The following is a 17842-nucleotide window of genomic DNA, read 5'->3' as shown; positions in this document are numbered from 1 at the left end:
ATAATAATAATAATAATAATGTAGGAAGTACATGGGTTTTTAATGGAAATGGTAACTTTATAGGGCAAAGTAATATTTATGGCTTATGACTCTGGTGAGTATACAGGAGAATTACAGCTGAAATGGACACATATTTTAAACTAACACTTTCTGTGGTACCTTGGTGGTACTTTAGAATAATATGTATTTCTAGGCTGGGCTCAGTGGCTCATGCCTGCAATCCCAGCACTTTGGGAGGCCGAGGCAGGTGGATCACCTGAGGTCAGGAGTTTGAGACCAGCCTGGCCAACATGGTGAAACCCTGTCTCTACTAAAAATACAAAAAATTAGCTGGGTATGGTGGCACATGCCTGTAATCCCAGCTACTTGGGAGGCTGAGTCAGGAGAATCGCTTGAACCTGGGAGGTAGAGGTTGCAGTGAGCTGAGATCATGCCATTGCACTCCAGCCTGGGCAACAAGAGCGAAACTCTGCCTCAAAAAAAAAAGAAGAAATAAGAAATAATATGTATTTCTACCATAATTAACGTGCATGTGAAGTAACACCTTTTGGCGCATCAGTCATTAGACCTCTCATATGTTCCAGTATAGTCCAGCACACACCTGCCTCATTAAAATGTGCTTTGAGTATATAATAGCTAAGAAGGATTGGGTAGAATTTGAATAGCTGAATAAACTTATTTTTTTGCACAAGTGTATGTTTGTTATATTTAAGGAATAAGTTAACAGGTAACAGATGCTATCGCTGTTAGAAGCCTGTCACAATACCTTTGACATCTTTGGGAATCCAATTTTTTAATAATATAATAAATTGCCCTTTGTTCTCTGGGAATCTAATCGTAGCCCTTAAAGGATATTACCTTGGTGAATTGGCAGGAAGTAGTGTCCCCAGAACCTGGCAGTGTAAAACCAGCCAAAGTAGCTGTAAATGTGAACCATGTAAAGGAGTCTACATGTGTGGCTTTCATCAATGGTGCTTTTTCAAAGGTGGGAACCCTTTTTAAAATTGTACCTGTTTTCTATTTGATTGACTTTCTTAGGCTATTTCTAGATTGTGTGAAGACAAAGACTTGTGTAGAGCCGCTATGAGAAGGTCTTTCAGCGCTGATAACTTCATTGGTATCCAGCGCTCTAAAGCCATCCTCTCTTAAAGGGAGAAATGAGGGGTTATAACGTCATGGGACCTTCATCTACAGAGACTGGAGAAATATCACCTTTCCTGCTCAAAAACCAGCAAAATTAGTGTTTTCATCAAAAGGAAAGATCTCAAATTCAAGAGACTCGTGGACAACAAGGATTATACTCCATAGGAAAGAATGGGACCTCTTCCTATGGAGGACCACAGGAAGAGGTCAATGCAACAAAACACTCTTCTGTCCTTTTTTAATGTAAACAGAGTTACAAAAACCACTCCAAAGTGAAGGCTCCCATCCCACACACAGATATTTGCTTACTGTGTGGGCCGATAGCTGTGAACTATGTAAGGTTTTTTAAACAATAGTTTAAATTTTTAGACTTTAAAGACACTAACCATATAACTTTTATGTTTCTTCCAGTTTTTCTCCCCCCCCCCCCATTTTGCTGCATATGCCTTTAAAATCAATGCAGTATTATCATTAAAACATGGGACTCTAAAGCCACTTAGGAGCAGACTGCAGCATTGTTAGGTATTGCAGGGTTCTTCCTCCCTACTGTTACCACTGAAGCTGCTAGTCATTGGCAATCATTTTAAACCAAAAAGCTGCTGGATAACATTTGTCATTCATATTCTTTGCAAGCATTACTTTAGCATTTTAGCATGTTTGGGGTCATAAACAGAGGAAGTATCAGTTATTGATATCTACTTCTATTGGCGTCCATGTTGCATTTCTTGTGAACTATAAATGGTGCTTCTCATTTTCTGATAATTTTTCTTGTTAAATAAATGCATTAAAAGATATTTTCATAATGCCAACCAACATGGTGGTTCAGTGACGATGAAAAAAAGTAAAGCAGTTTTAGGCTTTAATATAGTTTGGGCCCTCCAGGGCACTGCAGCATGAGTATAAATGCTATAAACCTTTAAAAAACATCATTTAAAAGTTTTTTGTTTTGTTTGTTTTTAAAGAGATGGGGTCTTACTGCATTATCCAGGCTGGAGTGCAGTGGCTTTTCACAGGTGCCATCATTGGGCACTCACTGCAGCCTAGAACTTCCTGGTCTCAAGCCATCCTCTAGCCTCAGCCACACAAGTAGCTGGGACTACAAGTGCACCTGGCACTTGTCTCCTGAATATTAAGCTTTTAATTTTTTGTTTTGGTCACTCTTGATAGCAGACATTGACTGAAACAAAAAATTAAAAGCTTTATATTCAAAATTTGCAAAATGAAGCTGGGTGTTGTGGTGCACACCTATAGTCCCAGCTACTTGGGAGGCTGAGGCTGGAGGATTGCTTGAGGTCAAGTATTGGAGGCTGCAGTGTACCATGATGGTGCCTATAAGAATAGCTACTACACTCCAACCTGGACAACATATCAAGACCCCATCTCTTAGAAAAATGCAAAATTAAATGCAAAAGAAATGGGCTGGGCATAGTGATTCATGCCTATAATCTCAGTACCCTGGGAGGCTGAGGTGGAAGGATTGCTTGAGTGCAGGAGTTCAAGACCAGTCTAGGCAACAGTGAGACCCTGTCTGTAAAAAAAAATGATAATAATAAAAATAGTTGGATATGGTGGCATGTGTCTGTAGTCCCAGCCACTCTGGAGGCTAAGGTGGGAGGATCAGTAGAGCCCAGGAGGTCAAGGCTGCAGTGGGCCATGATCATGTCACTGCACTCCAACCTGGGCGACACCCAGACCCTGTCTCAAAGAAAAAAGCAGAAGAAAAATGTTCAGACAAGGTTTTGTAAAGGTTTGTGGCATTTATATTTCTACAAGTATCAAAGCTTAAAATTACACTGAACTTTTGGAATACCTTGTATCTCCATAAAATGCCCTCGTCTTTTTAAAAGTAGTTACCTGCAGAGCTCTGCTCTATATGCTTTGATCACCGAAGTTTCTTTAAAGGAAGATTTTGAACAGCAGTGTTAATTAACATGTAATAAAAGGAATTGGACCCTAATGATAGAAGGTGATATGACCAGCTGTTTTATTGTCCTACATGCTACCAAGCTGTAGGTGTCCCATTAAGTCCGGCTATTTAAGAAATACTTACATAACCCTTAGGAACTCTTACTTCAGGCTTTAAAAGGCAAGGAGCAAATAATTTTAGGAGACCGATAATGTCACCTAAATTTGAAATACTAAAAAGAGGTTAGTGTTCTCAACTATGTGAAATCTGTTTCTCCTACTTTATCAAATCTAATCCTAGGAATCTTGCTTATAAACAAAGCGTTTCTGGGACAGGAGTACTTCCTCTATTATAGCAATGCTTCACATCATTGTGCTGCAGTTTCCATCATTTTTAAAGGACAGAGACATAAATGATAAATAATGTATAAAAATATTACAATCTACCACCTCAAAAAAACACAAATATTGTTTATGGAATTCAGAGCTTGGAGATTCAAGTATTGATTGCAGTTTTATTTTGAAAAGAATGCTACAATTTATGTGGTTTTTATTTCTCATGTTTATATTAAAAGCTAATAAACTATATTTTAATTAAAATATGGCTAGTGTGTTTGTAACACTTCTATTCACATAGTGTTACATCTCTGCCCAGCCCAGTTTTAAGTCAATCCTGATGTCTTAAAGCATTTTCAAACCAACCATAAGTTGATTTGATCCATGCCTCTAGTTAAGATGTAGTGATCCATTTCTTTTGCACATGCTCTTTTCAACCTGAAGATAATTTATTACACTTAAAATCACTGGCCACAATACATAATGGCATAATGCATTAGATGGCATCTTGAATAGTTGGTTATCGCTTCTGAGAGGGAAAAGCACATTAGAATATAAAATTAAGCAAAATGTATCAAAGAGAAAGGAATTACAGAAATAGTGTAGAATTAGAACAAGAGGTATTTGAGGTTTTCAGACAAACAGGAAAGAATGGAAAGACAGGAACTAGAATTTGTGTTGCTGTTGAGAGGGTGTCTTAAGCCACATAATTTGACTTTAACGTGCTATTTTCAAGCTTACGTTTCAGTTAAAAATATACCAAAAGTCACTATTAGGTTTCTTTAGAACTAAGAGTCTAGCCACTCAGCTTTAGCAATTCTCAATAAATCCTGATAGCATTGCAGTATTTTCATCCACTTTAATTCTTCATTACCTAAATATTTAAGTAAATGGTCACAGTCAGCCATGGTGGCTTACGCCTGTAATCCCAGCACTTTGAAAGCCCAAGGTGGGTGGATCACTTGAGGCCAAGAGTTTGAGACCAGCCTGGCCAACATGATGAAACCTCGTCTTTATTAAAATAAATTACAAAAAAGACGGTGCGGTGGCTCACGCCTGTAATCCCAACACATGAGGTCAGGAGTCTGGCCAACATGGTAAACCTCGTCTCTATTTAAAAAAAAAAAAAAAAAAAAAAAAGGCCAGGTGTGGTGACGCACGCCTGTAATCCCAGCTACTCGGGAGGCTGAGACAGGAGAATCCCTTAACTCTGGAGGCGGAAGTTGCAGTGAGCCAAGATGGCGCCACTGCACTCCAGCCTGGGCGACACTGCAACTCCGGCTCAAAAGAAATAAAATTACAAAAACGTTAGCAGGACATGGTGGCACATGCCTGTAATCCTAGCTACTCAGGAGGCTGAGGCACAAGAATCGCTTGAACCCAGGAGGCAGAGTGCAGTGAGCCGCGATTGCGCCACTGTACTCGAGCCTGAGTGACAGCATGAGACTGTGTCTCAAAAAAAAAAAAAACTGATCACTGTCTGGATAAGTTGCCGACTAGGATAAAAGATCTAACTTAGAAAAAAAATCTATCATACGTCACTTTGTAAGATGGTTTGCACCCTGTGATATGCCAGTTATAAGGAGAAATGCTGACATATTTGGCCAAAGGTTTAAAAGAAAGTTTGGGAGAAGGACATTGGACATGAATCTGTGACTTGAAGAACAAGTTGGTAAAATAAGTATCACTAAAGCTGCTCTCTTCCTTTGACTTTTAATTCTAGAAGGCAATACAACAACTTTGATAAATGGGAAATTGGGTCAGTTGAGGAAAAGAGTATAAATGACACTGAAAAGCAGGTAGGTTCTCTGACAAATGGGGCATGGAAACTAAGTTGCTAGTGGGGTGGTAACTATGGCATTTTTCTCAAGAGTTCTGTACCTAGGGAAAATTTGTTCCCTAACATGAGACTTTTAAAAAGGGCTGATTACCTGGACTCAAATTTATGTTCATTTGTAGGTTTTTTTTAACTACTATAATACAGACCCCAGTGAAATATTAACTTTGGTATATTGTGAATTGAACTTTCACATCTTCATTACAAGACAGAATACCTGAAACATATTTGATAGGAGTCTGGGGGTGAAGAGTTAAGAAAATGAAAGATATATTTGAACCAAATTGCCATTTTTATAGGCCTTTTGGTTGCCTTTTGGCAATTTCTTATGTTTCATCCTAAGATGACCACTTAGGGCTCAGTGTTTCTGGTTAAAGAGAAAGTTTACCCTGGCCCTTTATTTTACATTTCCTCTTTATGTAATCCATATGTCTATACATTATTGAAATCCAACAGCACTAAATCCTGGCTTTATAACAGCTCAAGGTTCATTTCTTGGTCTAGTTTTCCTGCATTTCTAAGTATACCTTGAGTTTTTTAAAGCCAAAGCCAATTTTAACCAGAAAACAAAATCAGTCTTGATTCTGTGTTCAGGCTCTGCAGTATTTCTGGGAACTAGTTTAGCTATAGTATGCAGGTTAACTAGAATCTTTCATCACCCAGCCTTTCTCCCTAACTACATTTAAGATAGCTATGACAGACTCTCAAGCAGGCTTTTTTCTTTTTTGGAGATGGAGTCTTGCTCTGTCACCCAGGCTGGAAAGCAGTGGCATGATCTCGGCTGACTACAACCTCCACCTCCCGGGTTCAAACGATTCTCCTGCCTCAGCCTCCTGAGGGCAGGTGTGTGCCACCCTGCCCGGCTAATTTTTGGAGTTTTTAGGGGCTTTTTTTTAGATGGAGTCTCACTCTGTCGCCAGGCTGGAGTGCAGTGGCGCGATCTTGGCTCACTGCAACCTCAGTCTCCCAGGTTCAAGTGATTCTCCGGCCTCAGCCTCCCAAATAGCTGGGAATACAGTTGTGTGCCACCACACCCAGCTAATTTTTGTATTTTTAGTAGAGACAGGGTTTCACCATGTTGGCCAGGATGGTCTCAATTTCTTGACCTCGTGATCTGCCCGTCTCGGCCTCCCAAAGTGCTGGGATTACAGGCATGAGCCACCACACCAGCCTCAAGCAGGCTTATTGAGTATAGTACTACTTGGAAAAGCACTTGACAGCTGGCAGAGAAATCTCCCAGATAAGTACTAGTTTTTATGCAGAATCTGTAGATTACACCCAGCACCTCTCAACAGATTAAGGATTGTATTACCTTAAAGTCTAATTTCTGCCTACTTACCCATCTGGTGGACCTGGCTGAGGCTGACATTGTGCCAGCAAGCAATACCTAGGAGCCCTTCAGTGAAGCCTGCTCCCCTAGTATATAGGAGCAATCTGTTTGGTTTCTAAGGCAATTTCCATCTAAACTATTTGGCGAGTGGGAGGACGTGCACTTAAATGTGAAATTTTAAGAGTGTTAATTTGTGGTTTAGGATATCCAGGGTGCAGGAAGAACAACTATGAAAGTGAAATGGTATAGAAATTAAGAGGAATCTCGAGTCCAATGAAAGAAGGTTACAGTCTTTAAAAAGGGACAGGTTTAGCCGGGCGCCTTGGCTCACGCCTGTAATCCTAGTACTTTGGGAGGCTGAGGGGGGTGGATCACCTAAGGTCAAGAGTTCGGGACCAGCCTGGCCAACATGATGAAACCCCATCTCTACTAAAAATACAAAAATTAGCCTGGCGTGGTGGCACGTGCCTGTAATCCCAGTTACGCAAGAGGCTGAGGCAAGAGTGAAACGCCATCTAAAAAAAAAAAAAAAAAGGGACAGGTTTAGTGATTATTATAACTGCTGTAAGGGAGCAAAGCAATTGGAATGTGATTAGGAAAATTCAGTAATGGTCCCAGAACCTAAGGTCTTCAATGAGCTATCAGTAGTATCTACTTCAAAAGACCTCAAAAGATTCCCAAATTAGACTGCTAGCTTTAAGGAAAAAAAAAAAAAAATATGTTGCTTTGTCTTCTTAACCTCAATTCTACAAATGTTTACCTGCCACCCCCTAGCTGGTGGCTCCTGTGTCTCCTCGGTGTGAGAACTGTCTCTGACAAAGGAGGAGCTTCAAGTGTTTTACGCACTTCGTCTTCCACCTGCTCCTTCACTCTTAGGTGAAGATCCTTAGGACCCTCCCTCAACAAAATCATCCCAGCCTCACCCTGACCCAATGTGGCAATGCTTGATGTTGGTCACTGTGACTCATTGCCAAAGCATTAGCATCAGGTTCCAGGACATGCAGGTGTCATGAGGCTCACAGGCTAACCTGCCTCTTTTAATTCCCCTTCATCACCTATTTGAGCCCACCTGTGTTCCCCAAAGCAGCTGTTCCCAACTTACTGCACTTACCCGATCTCCTGACCTGCTCACAACCCTAGTCATGTATCCTCAATCTAGGCTGTGGACTAAGTAGCATCTGCACCTTCCAAAATCTACTATTTACTCTGGCATTAGATGCCTTCTTTAAAGTAACCCTCCTCATCTAGTGGAGAGGATTACATCTCTAACTCTAAAATCAACCTTCTATATCCACCCTCTCCACTACTTTATTCCCTTCTGCTTTAAAATTGCATTCATCTCCCCAGTTTGGGGATGCAGCAATTTTTGTCCAGTTCTTTAAATGTCCCAATGATTCTCACGATGTGGTCCCCAACCCACCTGCCTCTCATCAGCTGAAAGTGCCTGTGAAAAACAAAGCTTCTCTAAAGGCAGTGTGGTGTCCTGCACTGGATCCTGGAACAGATAAAGAACATCAGTGGAAAATCTGATGAAGTCTGCAGTTAATAGTAATGTGCCAACATTGACTACTTAGTTTTAACAAATGTTAACATTGGGAAATGAGTAAGGGGCATACAGAAACTGATTTTGGCAACTTTTGGTAAATCTAAAATTATTCCAAAATTAAAAGCTTATTTAAAAAAAATAGCTTATTGCGCCCCAGAGCTACTGAATCTCAATTCCTGGGGCTGAGATCTGGGAATTGACATTTTTAACATGAACCTCAAATGACTCTTACGCAAATACAAATTTGAAAACCTAATCTTGCCGGGCGCAGTGGCTCACGCTTGTAATCCCAGCACTTTGGGAGGCCGAGGCGGGCGGATCACGAGGTCAGGAGATCGAGAGCACGGTGAAACCCCATCTCTACTAAAAAATACAAAAAATTAGCCGGGCGTGGTGGCGGGTGCCTGTAGTCCCAGCTACTCGGAGAGGCTGAGGCAGGAGAATGGCGTGAACCCGGGAGGCAGAGCTTGCAGTGAGCTGAGACTGCGCCACTGCACTCCAGCCTGGGCGACAGAGCAAGACTCCGTCTCAAAAAAAAAAAAAAAGAAAACCTAATCTTTCCATCTCCTTTCATTCCATGTCTGAACAGCGGCTTCCCCATTGTTTTACTTACCTTAACTTTGCCTTAATCTGAGTCAATCCTTTAAATCTTTTTAACCATAAAATATAAGTCTCCCTTTTCACAAATGAGAAAACTGAAATACCCAGAGGTTGTGTCCAGGATCACATGGCACATAAGTGGTGGAGCTGGGATTTTAATTACTAATAAGTCTGGCCCCCAAATCCATGCTCATAACCACTCTGCCTCTCAACCGTTACCATCCATAGACAAGCTAACGAGCTGTGTAACTAAATCACTAAAAGAACCATTGTTACCAGTATTACCCTGGGCCCACCTATTTCTGCAACCTTCTTTTTTTTTTTTTTTTTTTGAGACGGAGTTTCACTCTTACTGCCCAGGTTGGAGTGCAATGGCGTGATCTTGGCTCACTGCAAACTCTGACCCCCAGGTTCAAGTGATTCTCCTGCCTCAGCCTCCCGAGTACCTGGGATTACAGGCATGTGCCATCAGGCCTGGCTAATTTTAGTAGAGACAGGGTTTCTCCATGTTGGTCAGGTTGGTTTCAAACTCCCAACTTCAGGTGATCTGCCCGCCTCGGCCTCCCAGAGTGCTAGGATTACAGGCGTGAGCCACCATGCCCAGCCTATTTCTGCAACCTTCTAAGCCCAACAGTCCCTCTCTCTGTTCCAGCTTGTGACTTTGCCCTTTGCCCCCTTTTCCAATAGGGAAAAATGAGTGACAAGAAAGCACGGGGAAGATGTGCTAACTACCGTGTCCCGGACATGTAAGGTACAGTTGCTCTTCTCTTAGGATTCAACTCAACTATATTTTCTAGTCTGCCTCTCCTAACTACCTTATGCATCAATCTAATAAAGTTCCTAGTGCTCACCTTGACATTGAATTACACACTCTCATATTGCTAACTAAATTCTTATTGGATTTATGTTGTCTCCTACAAATATTTTAAGCTAATTACCCATGTTCTCCCACATACTTATGTCTCAGAGCATTGGTGGAGAACACTGACGTCCCAGGCATTAAAATGAGGTGGTGTTTGGTTGACGGTGGCTAATCTGCATTTTGCCAAAGCAGCATCAGTAGGTGGTGGTCTGACAATAGTATCTCAGGCTTACTAAGCATCTGTCCAGATAATCAGGGAAGAGCCAGCTCAGTCAGTTTCACTGTCTCTTCTGGGCTCCCTGACTTGTATTTAGAGCGCAATACCAAGTTGCAGATCCAACTGCTGGGTGACAAAAGTTTTGGGAGTTCCTGCCCTCCAACCGGACGCACAACACAGCATCATCTCTAATCAAATTGGTTCAGTATAAACGGAGGGTTTGTAAAATAGAACGCAATCTCAGGCAAATTCTCTGTTCTTCCACGTATCTGCCTTCATCAAGTGACTCATGAGACAATCACAGGATCGGCAGGAGTGAGACCTAGGAAATATATTCAAGTAAAACATGTTTCTTAACTAGTTCTGTTTCTGGTGACTGGAATTTGCTTGATTTTATTTACTAATAAAACTTTTGCTGCTTATATTTTAAGTACATCTGAAAAACCTGATTATGAAGTTAGAATCCGTATTATCTCCTCAAATACTCTTAGAAAGCAGTGTCTCTCTATAAAAACATGAGGAGAAAAAGACTTCTACAGCATCTTTTTATTGTCTTTACCATTACTTTAATGTGTTTTAAAATTTATCTACATTAATTGGGAACAAAGAAAAATAGACATTTCTTTGTTTTTCATAAATAACTAATCTTCATATTTGATAAAAATCTCAAACGATTATTTTACCTTCCCACAAATATAATACATACAAAATTTTTCTGAAGTAAGGTCAACAAATTAAGTATCTTGAGACTAACATAACCACATACAACTGCTGTTTCTACTGACTCCCAGGAACGAAGCAGAAACAAAAACTCATCAAGCTGCTCTGGGTTTCCTTTTGTAAGTGTTACAGATTCAGGACTGTAATCATCTATCATCTTCCAGTAATAACATATGGATTCAAATTGATTGTCTACAAATAAAGTATCGCTGGCTCTGGTGTAACTTCTGGATTTAACATAACAGTGACTACAGCATGGGATAGGCACTATACATATATGGAAATCATAAAAAGTATCGAATGCCCTGGACTTGAACTACTGACTCGGTATGTGCCTCATTTGGCTCAGTAATAAATTCACCTGCACCAAACCCGTATCAAAAGTCACCAAATCTCTCATATATATATATATAATATATATTATGTATATACACAACCCACAAAACATACATACTATACATAGTTTGTAACAACATGAAGTCATACTGTCTTAAAATGATGCACTCACAGACAGACATTATCCTGGCTGAAATAAATCCTATTGTCATCAGGCTGCTAGCTTTTGAGAGTCTTGACTCAGGTTAGCTACTTATATTCTGCCTACTCTTCACCCTTCTTTAATGTCTTGGCAGTTCTTTCAGAACCGCCCTCCCCAATCCAGACAGATTTCTTTCCCAGGATCACTTGATTGGACTTTGGAAACAAGAAAGAGCATGCAGAGGGAGCAGGCAATTCTTAGCCACTGTCCCTCACACCTGCCTATATGTGTGATGTGCTCTGTCCTGTTGGCCACATTTAGCGTTAGAAAGCAGTTATTCAAAGCTTTGTCCCTCCTACCCCCCTTGGGCTTTCTGTAGAGCACAAAAGTGAAAGAAGCTTCTTTGGCTGGGGTAGCAGTTCATTAAAATATACAACTACATTTCCTAGCTCTGGGGTTCCCATTCTGTACTGGAGAGTGCAGGTCACGGATGCTGTTATTAAGGTTTGGTGTGTGATCCATGAGGTTTTCTCCTGGCAGCCGGTGTCAGGATTAGTGCAGCTCCAGCCCAGGAGGAAACAGCCTAATGAATACCAACTTTGAAACAGTGCTGTCGGCACGTTATTTAAGCTTGTACATGCGCACAATTACACACAACACACACATGGGCCTTGGTCACTGGCAATGGTCGTGAGAAAATATGACAAAGGTTTGCAAGGATAAACCAATAAGGCACCAAGAAAAATTATTTCCAGTCAATTTTACCATTTCAAAATGTAAGAAGGGAAATCATAGAAAATGTGAGAAGGGAAATCATTAAAAAGATTTCCTAAAATCTGGTCAGCTGATTCACTGAGAGGTCCCATTAGTTCCTTTAGACAACCTACCTGAATGGAATCCTCACCCCCTAAACTACGAAGTGAGGCATTGCTTAAAATCAAACTGAAAGGGACAGCCCTGAAGGTGTACACATAAGAGACTCCAATGGGCCCTAAGTCCTCCCCAGCTCCACAAAGCTGGCTGTGAAGAAGTTGCTGAACTATTCCATAACCTTTTATTTTACAGTTGTTTTCATGAGCATGACTTGTTTCCATAATCACATGCAAATTGGGGGAATTAAGTATATGGATGGAAACAGGGGGTGGCCGTAAGTAGATCCAGTTTCTCTCCCCTGGGGTGGCTGATCTCAGTAAGACTTAGGGAAGCAGGTGGGCTTTTATCTTTGTCTCTTAGGGGATGAGGGAAGAGAGGGACAGCAGAGGTGAGAACAGAGACAAAGAAGTGCCTCTGAAAGTTGGTCTGGAATTAGACCCCAAAGATCCTGACTAATATTGCCCCCCCCCCCCGCTTGGGCTTAGCATCCTTTAACTGGCTTATTTTTAAAGTAAATCAGTTGTTCAGCATGTTGCTAAAACGAAAAAAAAACAAATTCTAAAAATGAATTAAATCACTTTCATCCACTTCATCCCACAACTTTTGGATACACTGCGCATCATTTCTAGATTTCTCCACAAAGAAGGAGGGACAACCCAAATGAGGCACAACGACTGAAGGCAGCAGAGCAGTCTGTGTACTTTCTGGGAAGACATATGAAATGAGGGAAAAGGTCAAGGTGATCAGAAAAGGTTCTCTCATTTGAAAAACAGGAGAGAACTGGCATTCAGTCAAGGGATCTATTTCAAGATTCTAGGAAGAGGCTTCTTCCTAGAAGAATAAATAGAGGAATAAAATAGGCACAAAGTTCTGTAGCTATTTGTACGAGGTTTTGCAGAATCTACTGAAATTTTAATTCAGAGGATAAATTGGGTAAGAGCAGTGCATTTTAATAAATGTGAAGTTTTTGAGAGTCCTTAAAACTTTAATACTAGGTTTCTTCCCACCAGTAAAGTGTTTAAATTCCCCTTGGGAACTATGCATTTGTCTATTTAACATCCATGAAGTAAAAATTGACCTAGGCTTAAATTTTACTTTTCCAACTTTGGTATAAATGAATTACAAATGCCTACACTCCAGTTGTTTTCCTAGACAGGACTTTCTCAAATGTTAATTGCTCTGGCCATTTTAGCTTCCTAAATTTAGTCCCCAATCCTGGTCATTGGTGTTTTGCTGGCTGAGGCACTGTCACCCCCCTTCCCCAGTAATGGCCCCACACTCTTCATGAATGAATGCTTAAACAGATTAGGAAAGCAAACAGAATTTTCTAATAGCAAAGAAACCTCTGTGTGTGTGTTCATCAATATAAGCGTTCATAATGAATGAAGAAATAGTTAAACAGATTAGTAAAGCAAACCAAATTCTCTAATTGCAAACTGTGTGTTTGTGTGTGTGTGTGTGATCATCAATATACAGGCTTTCTCAGAAGAGGAGGAAAACTATAGAGGTAGCACTACACTGATCTATATTTTAAAAGGTTGTGCAAGCATGTTATGCGTCTCTTTTGTTTTCAGAGACGGCAGAGAGCAACGTCTTGCTGCTCTCGGAATATCTGGCTATAAACTAGTCCAAAGTCCAGGGACACTTATTTTCCCTTATTTGGGCCAATGTTTGTTCACAGGTAGCCAGCCTCCCTCCCCCAGTTCAAGCACTTCATTCAAGGGTGGGTGTGGTTTCTAATCACAGCTCTCCAGGAGAGGAGGAATAAGAAAAGCAAAAAGGCTGTTTAACATGATAAAGGGGGAGGGGTGAGGGGGTGGAGAAAATAAGTGTTGGAAATGTACTTTAATTATTAGAAGTATATCCATTTCAGTCCTTACATTTAAAAAGGAGCCCCCTTTAGCAACTATTGCTAAGTACTGTCCAGAGGGAGTGGGTTTATACTTTTACCAAAATTATAACACAAGTTCCTTTAAAAAAAAAAAGGTGGGGGGATCACTGAAGCCTAAGAACCGCCCACTACCTCTCAGGCACAAAGCTGCCATCTCACCAGCCTAAAATTCAAGCTCCACCAATCACCATCGCTTAGGCTCTCACTATTGCAAATATTTATGCCAGATCCTCTATAATGCTACCTCTAACTTATTCAAGACACAACGATGGTGCTGTTAGGAGTGAGAATTATTACAAGCACTACAGAAAAGAAACTGAACCTCCCTCTATAAACAAAGCTAAGGCTGAACACAAAATCGCTAAGCACTCCCTATCCTTGTCACTTTGGGGAGGCCCTGAGCACATTATGCTCCCCTCCTAGGTATGACCTGGGGCTATAAACTGCAGCTCACCTTAAAGAATCATGGACACTTTAAGCAGTGGAAGGAGAAGCGGGCTGAAAAAGCACACCCAACAACTTCCCAGTCACAGCAACCGAAACGTTCACTGTTCACATTTTTTTTTAAAGACACACGTATAGGAAATATATTTTCCCAATTGAGACCACACAGTTCAAAGAAACCTGAACCAAGTGGAACTTCATTACAACGCCAACCTTAGGATTGTAAAGCCCCCAAAGCAAAGGTAAATTGTTGCCAAAATGCAACAAAGTTACAAATTAAGAAAAATACATATAAATTAAAAAGAGGGTTCCCATAAAGAAGGCAGTAAGAAACGCAAAACAGAATACACGTGAGCTGGGCCCCTTGGAGAAGACCTGGGACAGATTCTTCCTCGAAAACGCCCCTCTTCCCTCTCTCCAAGTCGCCGCGGGAGGGGGCAACAGCACCATGAAGGTAAACGGAAGTGACCTTGGCAAAACTACCAAACAAAACGCCCCCCTCAGCTCTCCGGCCGGGTCCCTCGGCGGCAGCCTCCTACACGTGCGACAGGGACACCTGCTTGTGGTAGGTGGCGGCGGGGCCCGGCGGCCCGGTCCTGCCTGTGAGCGCGGCGCTCGCCTCGGGGTAGTCCCCGGCGGCCATGGCGCCCCCACTCTTGTGGCCGCGCCGCGGGCGGCAGCAGCAGCGGCTGGTGAAACGCCGCCACGATTCCACCGTCTTGCCCGACCAGATCCAGACGCCCGACGTGATGCCCACCACCAGGCACATGAAGTACTTGAGCATGAGCACCCAGTACTCGGGCTTGGCGCGCGGCTGGCCGGCGTCGGGGCCTGGACAGGCGCAGGTGAGCGCCGCCTCCCAGCTCTCGCGGTAGTGCTGCTCGTACAGGTAGCAGGCCACCACAATGCTGGCGGGCACCGTGTAGAGCAGCGTGAAGATGCCGATGCGGATCATGAGCTTCTCCAGCTTGTCCGTCTTGGTGCCGCCCTGCTTGATGACGCTGCGGATACGGAAGAGCGACACGAAGCCCGCCAGCAGGAAGAGCGTGCCCACCAGCAGGTAGAGCACCAGCGGGCCCAGCACGAAGCCGCGCAGCGAGTTCAGGTTCTGGTTGCCCACGTAGCAGATGCCGGCCACTGGGTCCCCGTCCACGGAGCTCAGCGCCAGTGCCGTGATGGACTTGACGCTGGGGATGAGCCACGCAGCCAGGTGGAAGTACTGCGCGTAGCCCGCGATGGCCTCGTTGCCCCACTTCATGCCAGCGGCCAGGAACCAGGTGAGCGACAGGATGACCCACCAGATGGAGCTGGCCATGCCGAAGAAGTAGACCAGGAGGAAGACGATGGTGCACAGTGCAGGGCCCGTGGTCTCGTAGTGGATGTGGTTGTGCTCGCGGCTGCAGGCCACGCTGGCATGGCCCACGACCAGGCGCACCAGGAAGCCCAGCGACACGCACAGGTAGCAGGCTGACAGGAAGATGATGGGGCGCTCAGGATAGCGGAAGCGTTCCATGTCGATGAGGAAGGTGGCCACTGTGGTGGACGTGGAGATGAAGCACAGCACCGACCACAGGCCTATCCAGAAGGTGGCGAACGTGCGCTCGTCGGCACTGAAGGACGGCTGGTAGCAGGGTACCGCGCAGTTGGGCACCTGGCCCGTCCGCACCTTGTTGTAGAGCGGGTGTGACTCCTTCAGAATGGGCACGAAGGGCTCGCGACACTTGCACACGGACGGGCCCCCAGCGGGGCATTCGCCCCCCGAAGCCGGCGCCCGTGGCGGGCCTGGAAGGGTGGGCTTGGCTGGGAAAGGCCTGGGGGGCGCCGTGGTGGCCTCGCTGCGGTTGTAATCCATGCAGAGGACCTCGGCGTCGCGGCCCAGCACCGGGAGGCGGTCGCAGCTCATGCGCTCGGGCCAGGCGAAGCCGTACTGGCGCATCAGCGGCGAGCAGCCGGCCTTGGCGCGCTCGCACACCGAGCGGCAGGGCGGCAGCGGCTTGTGGTAGTCGGGCAGACAGATGGGCGTGTACATGGAGCATAGGAAGAAGCGCAGGTCCGGCGAGCATTGGATCTCCACCAGCGGCCAGAACTGGTGCACCTCCAGGCCCGCCTCGTCCTGCGTGTCGTGGTTGAACTGGTTGGGCATGTGCGTCAGGTTGTAGCCGATGCCGCGGCACATTGGCACCGTGATTTCCTGGCACACCGGGGCCTTGGACGCGGCAGCCGCCCGGCCCACCAGCTGCGCCAGGAGCAGCAGCAACAGCGAGGGCGGCGCGGATGGGTCAGGCCGAGCCATCGCCCCCTCCCTCCCCTCGCCTCCAGCAGCCCGCGAGGGACGCACACAGGCAGAGGAATCCGGGCCGGGGCTTCTCCCTCCGGCGTCTCGTGTGTGGCGCCGGGGCTGGCAACCTGTTGGTTGCTTTTTCCTTTAAAGAAAACCGTCCAAAGATAAACTGCTTCGGGAAGGCGCTGCCTCCGCTGGCAGCGCTCCGCTCCTCGCCGGATAGAGCTGGGGAGAGACGGTTAGGGCTCGGATTCCAAGGAAAGGACTCTTTAAAAAAGAAGGGGGAGAAGAAAGATTGCAACAACTCCCTGTTGGAGGGGCGTCAACGGTTCGGTCCCCGCGAGCCGTCTCCAAATCTCTTAAGTTAACCCCTTTCCTTTCCTCCCCGCTCCGCCTCCTGTAACCAAACTACTGACTCCCCCACCCTCTTTCCAAGCTGGGCCCTTCAGGCAGTGCCCAGAGACCAGAACCCTCAGCTTCCCGGAAAAGGGCACAGGAACCGGGAGAAGAACAGGGAGAAGGGGAAGGTTCTCACCTCCACGGATCCCGCCGAGAGGAGCAGACAGTCCCCAGCCAGCCTGGGTCCTCCGTCCCTGGGTCACTCCGCTGAGAAGCGCGACTCAGAGCCGGGCTGGCGCCGGGAAAGTTTAGCGACAGGCTGGGCACCCGTGGCAGCAGCACATGGCAGCAGGTGGGGGCAACTCAGAGTGGGGGGCGCCCCCAGAAAAGGGGCGGCGCAGGCCAGTCACTCGCCCTCTCCTCCTCAGGAGCCCCCCGCATGATCCAGACGGAGCCGGGCAGGGGCAGGCCGTGCGTTCTCCCCGGGGCCGGGGGCCGGACGGAGGGCGAGCGCGCCTGGCAGCACCTGGGCGGGAGGAAGGCAGGAGGCGGGGGCCGTGGGACCCCTCCGCCTCACAGCACCGCGAGTAGCCGGCGCTGGCCCGGCCGGGACTGCATGGTGAGCGCCGGCCGCCGCGTCCCGCCCGCCGCTCGCCTCCTCCCCTGCAGGGGGCTCCGCGCTCCAGTGGACTCCTGGGGGCGGTGGCGACGCTCTCGGGACGTGCCCTGCTCGGCTCCTCCCCCGCGCTCTCGCACCCTTTCGCCCACCTCTGGCGAGCACGGAACCGCGCGCGGCGGCGACCACAGCGGACTCACGGCCGCAGGCTGGCTGCCCTCTCCCGCCCCGCCCGGGTCACCTGCTTCTAATGCCCGCCGGGAGGCCCCGCCCCGGCCCCGCCCCCTCAGGCCCGGGCGCGGTTGGTGGGCCGCCTCGCCACGCTCTCCGCGCGTCCCCGCCCACTGCCCCGCGGGCTCGGCCTTTCCCCCGGCGCCCTCTGGCCCCTCCCGGAGCGGGCAGCCAAGAAGCGCTGACCAATCGC

The 17842-nt window shown here is 45.8% G+C and overlaps 2 protein-coding genes across 3 annotated transcripts in view; one reads left to right on the top strand and one right to left on the bottom strand.

Moving 5' to 3' along the window:
• CCNYL1 (cyclin Y like 1) overlaps positions 1 to 3648 on the top strand; it is a 45848-nt gene extending 42200 nt beyond the window's left edge. For both annotated transcript variants that reach the window (XM_032754741.2, XM_032754739.2), the window contains one exon: positions 1039 to 3648. In XM_032754741.2, coding sequence (XP_032610632.1) covers positions 1039 to 1149 — 111 coding nt within the window. In that variant the 3' untranslated portion in view covers positions 1150 to 3648. The remainder of the gene's footprint in view (positions 1 to 1038) is intronic.
• Positions 3649 to 10305: 6657 nt separating this feature from the next.
• Positions 10306 to 17640, bottom strand: FZD5 (frizzled class receptor 5). Its single transcript, XM_032754738.2, has 2 exons — positions 16999 to 17640; positions 10306 to 16730 (listed from the first exon to the last, which is right to left on the bottom strand). The coding sequence occupies exon 2, from the start codon at positions 16473 to 16475 to the stop codon at positions 14718 to 14720; it is 1758 nt and encodes a 585-aa protein (XP_032610629.1). The 5' UTR covers positions 16476 to 16730; positions 16999 to 17640; the 3' UTR covers positions 10306 to 14717.
• Between the last annotated feature and the right edge of the window lie 202 nt (positions 17641 to 17842).

Source organism: Hylobates moloch, unplaced genomic scaffold (genome assembly GCF_009828535.3).
Source record: "Hylobates moloch isolate HMO894 unplaced genomic scaffold, HMol_V3 SCAFFOLD_1, whole genome shotgun sequence".
Taxonomy (NCBI): Eukaryota; Metazoa; Chordata; class Mammalia; order Primates; family Hylobatidae; genus Hylobates; species Hylobates moloch.
This window is presented reverse-complemented; position numbering and strand designations above follow the sequence as displayed.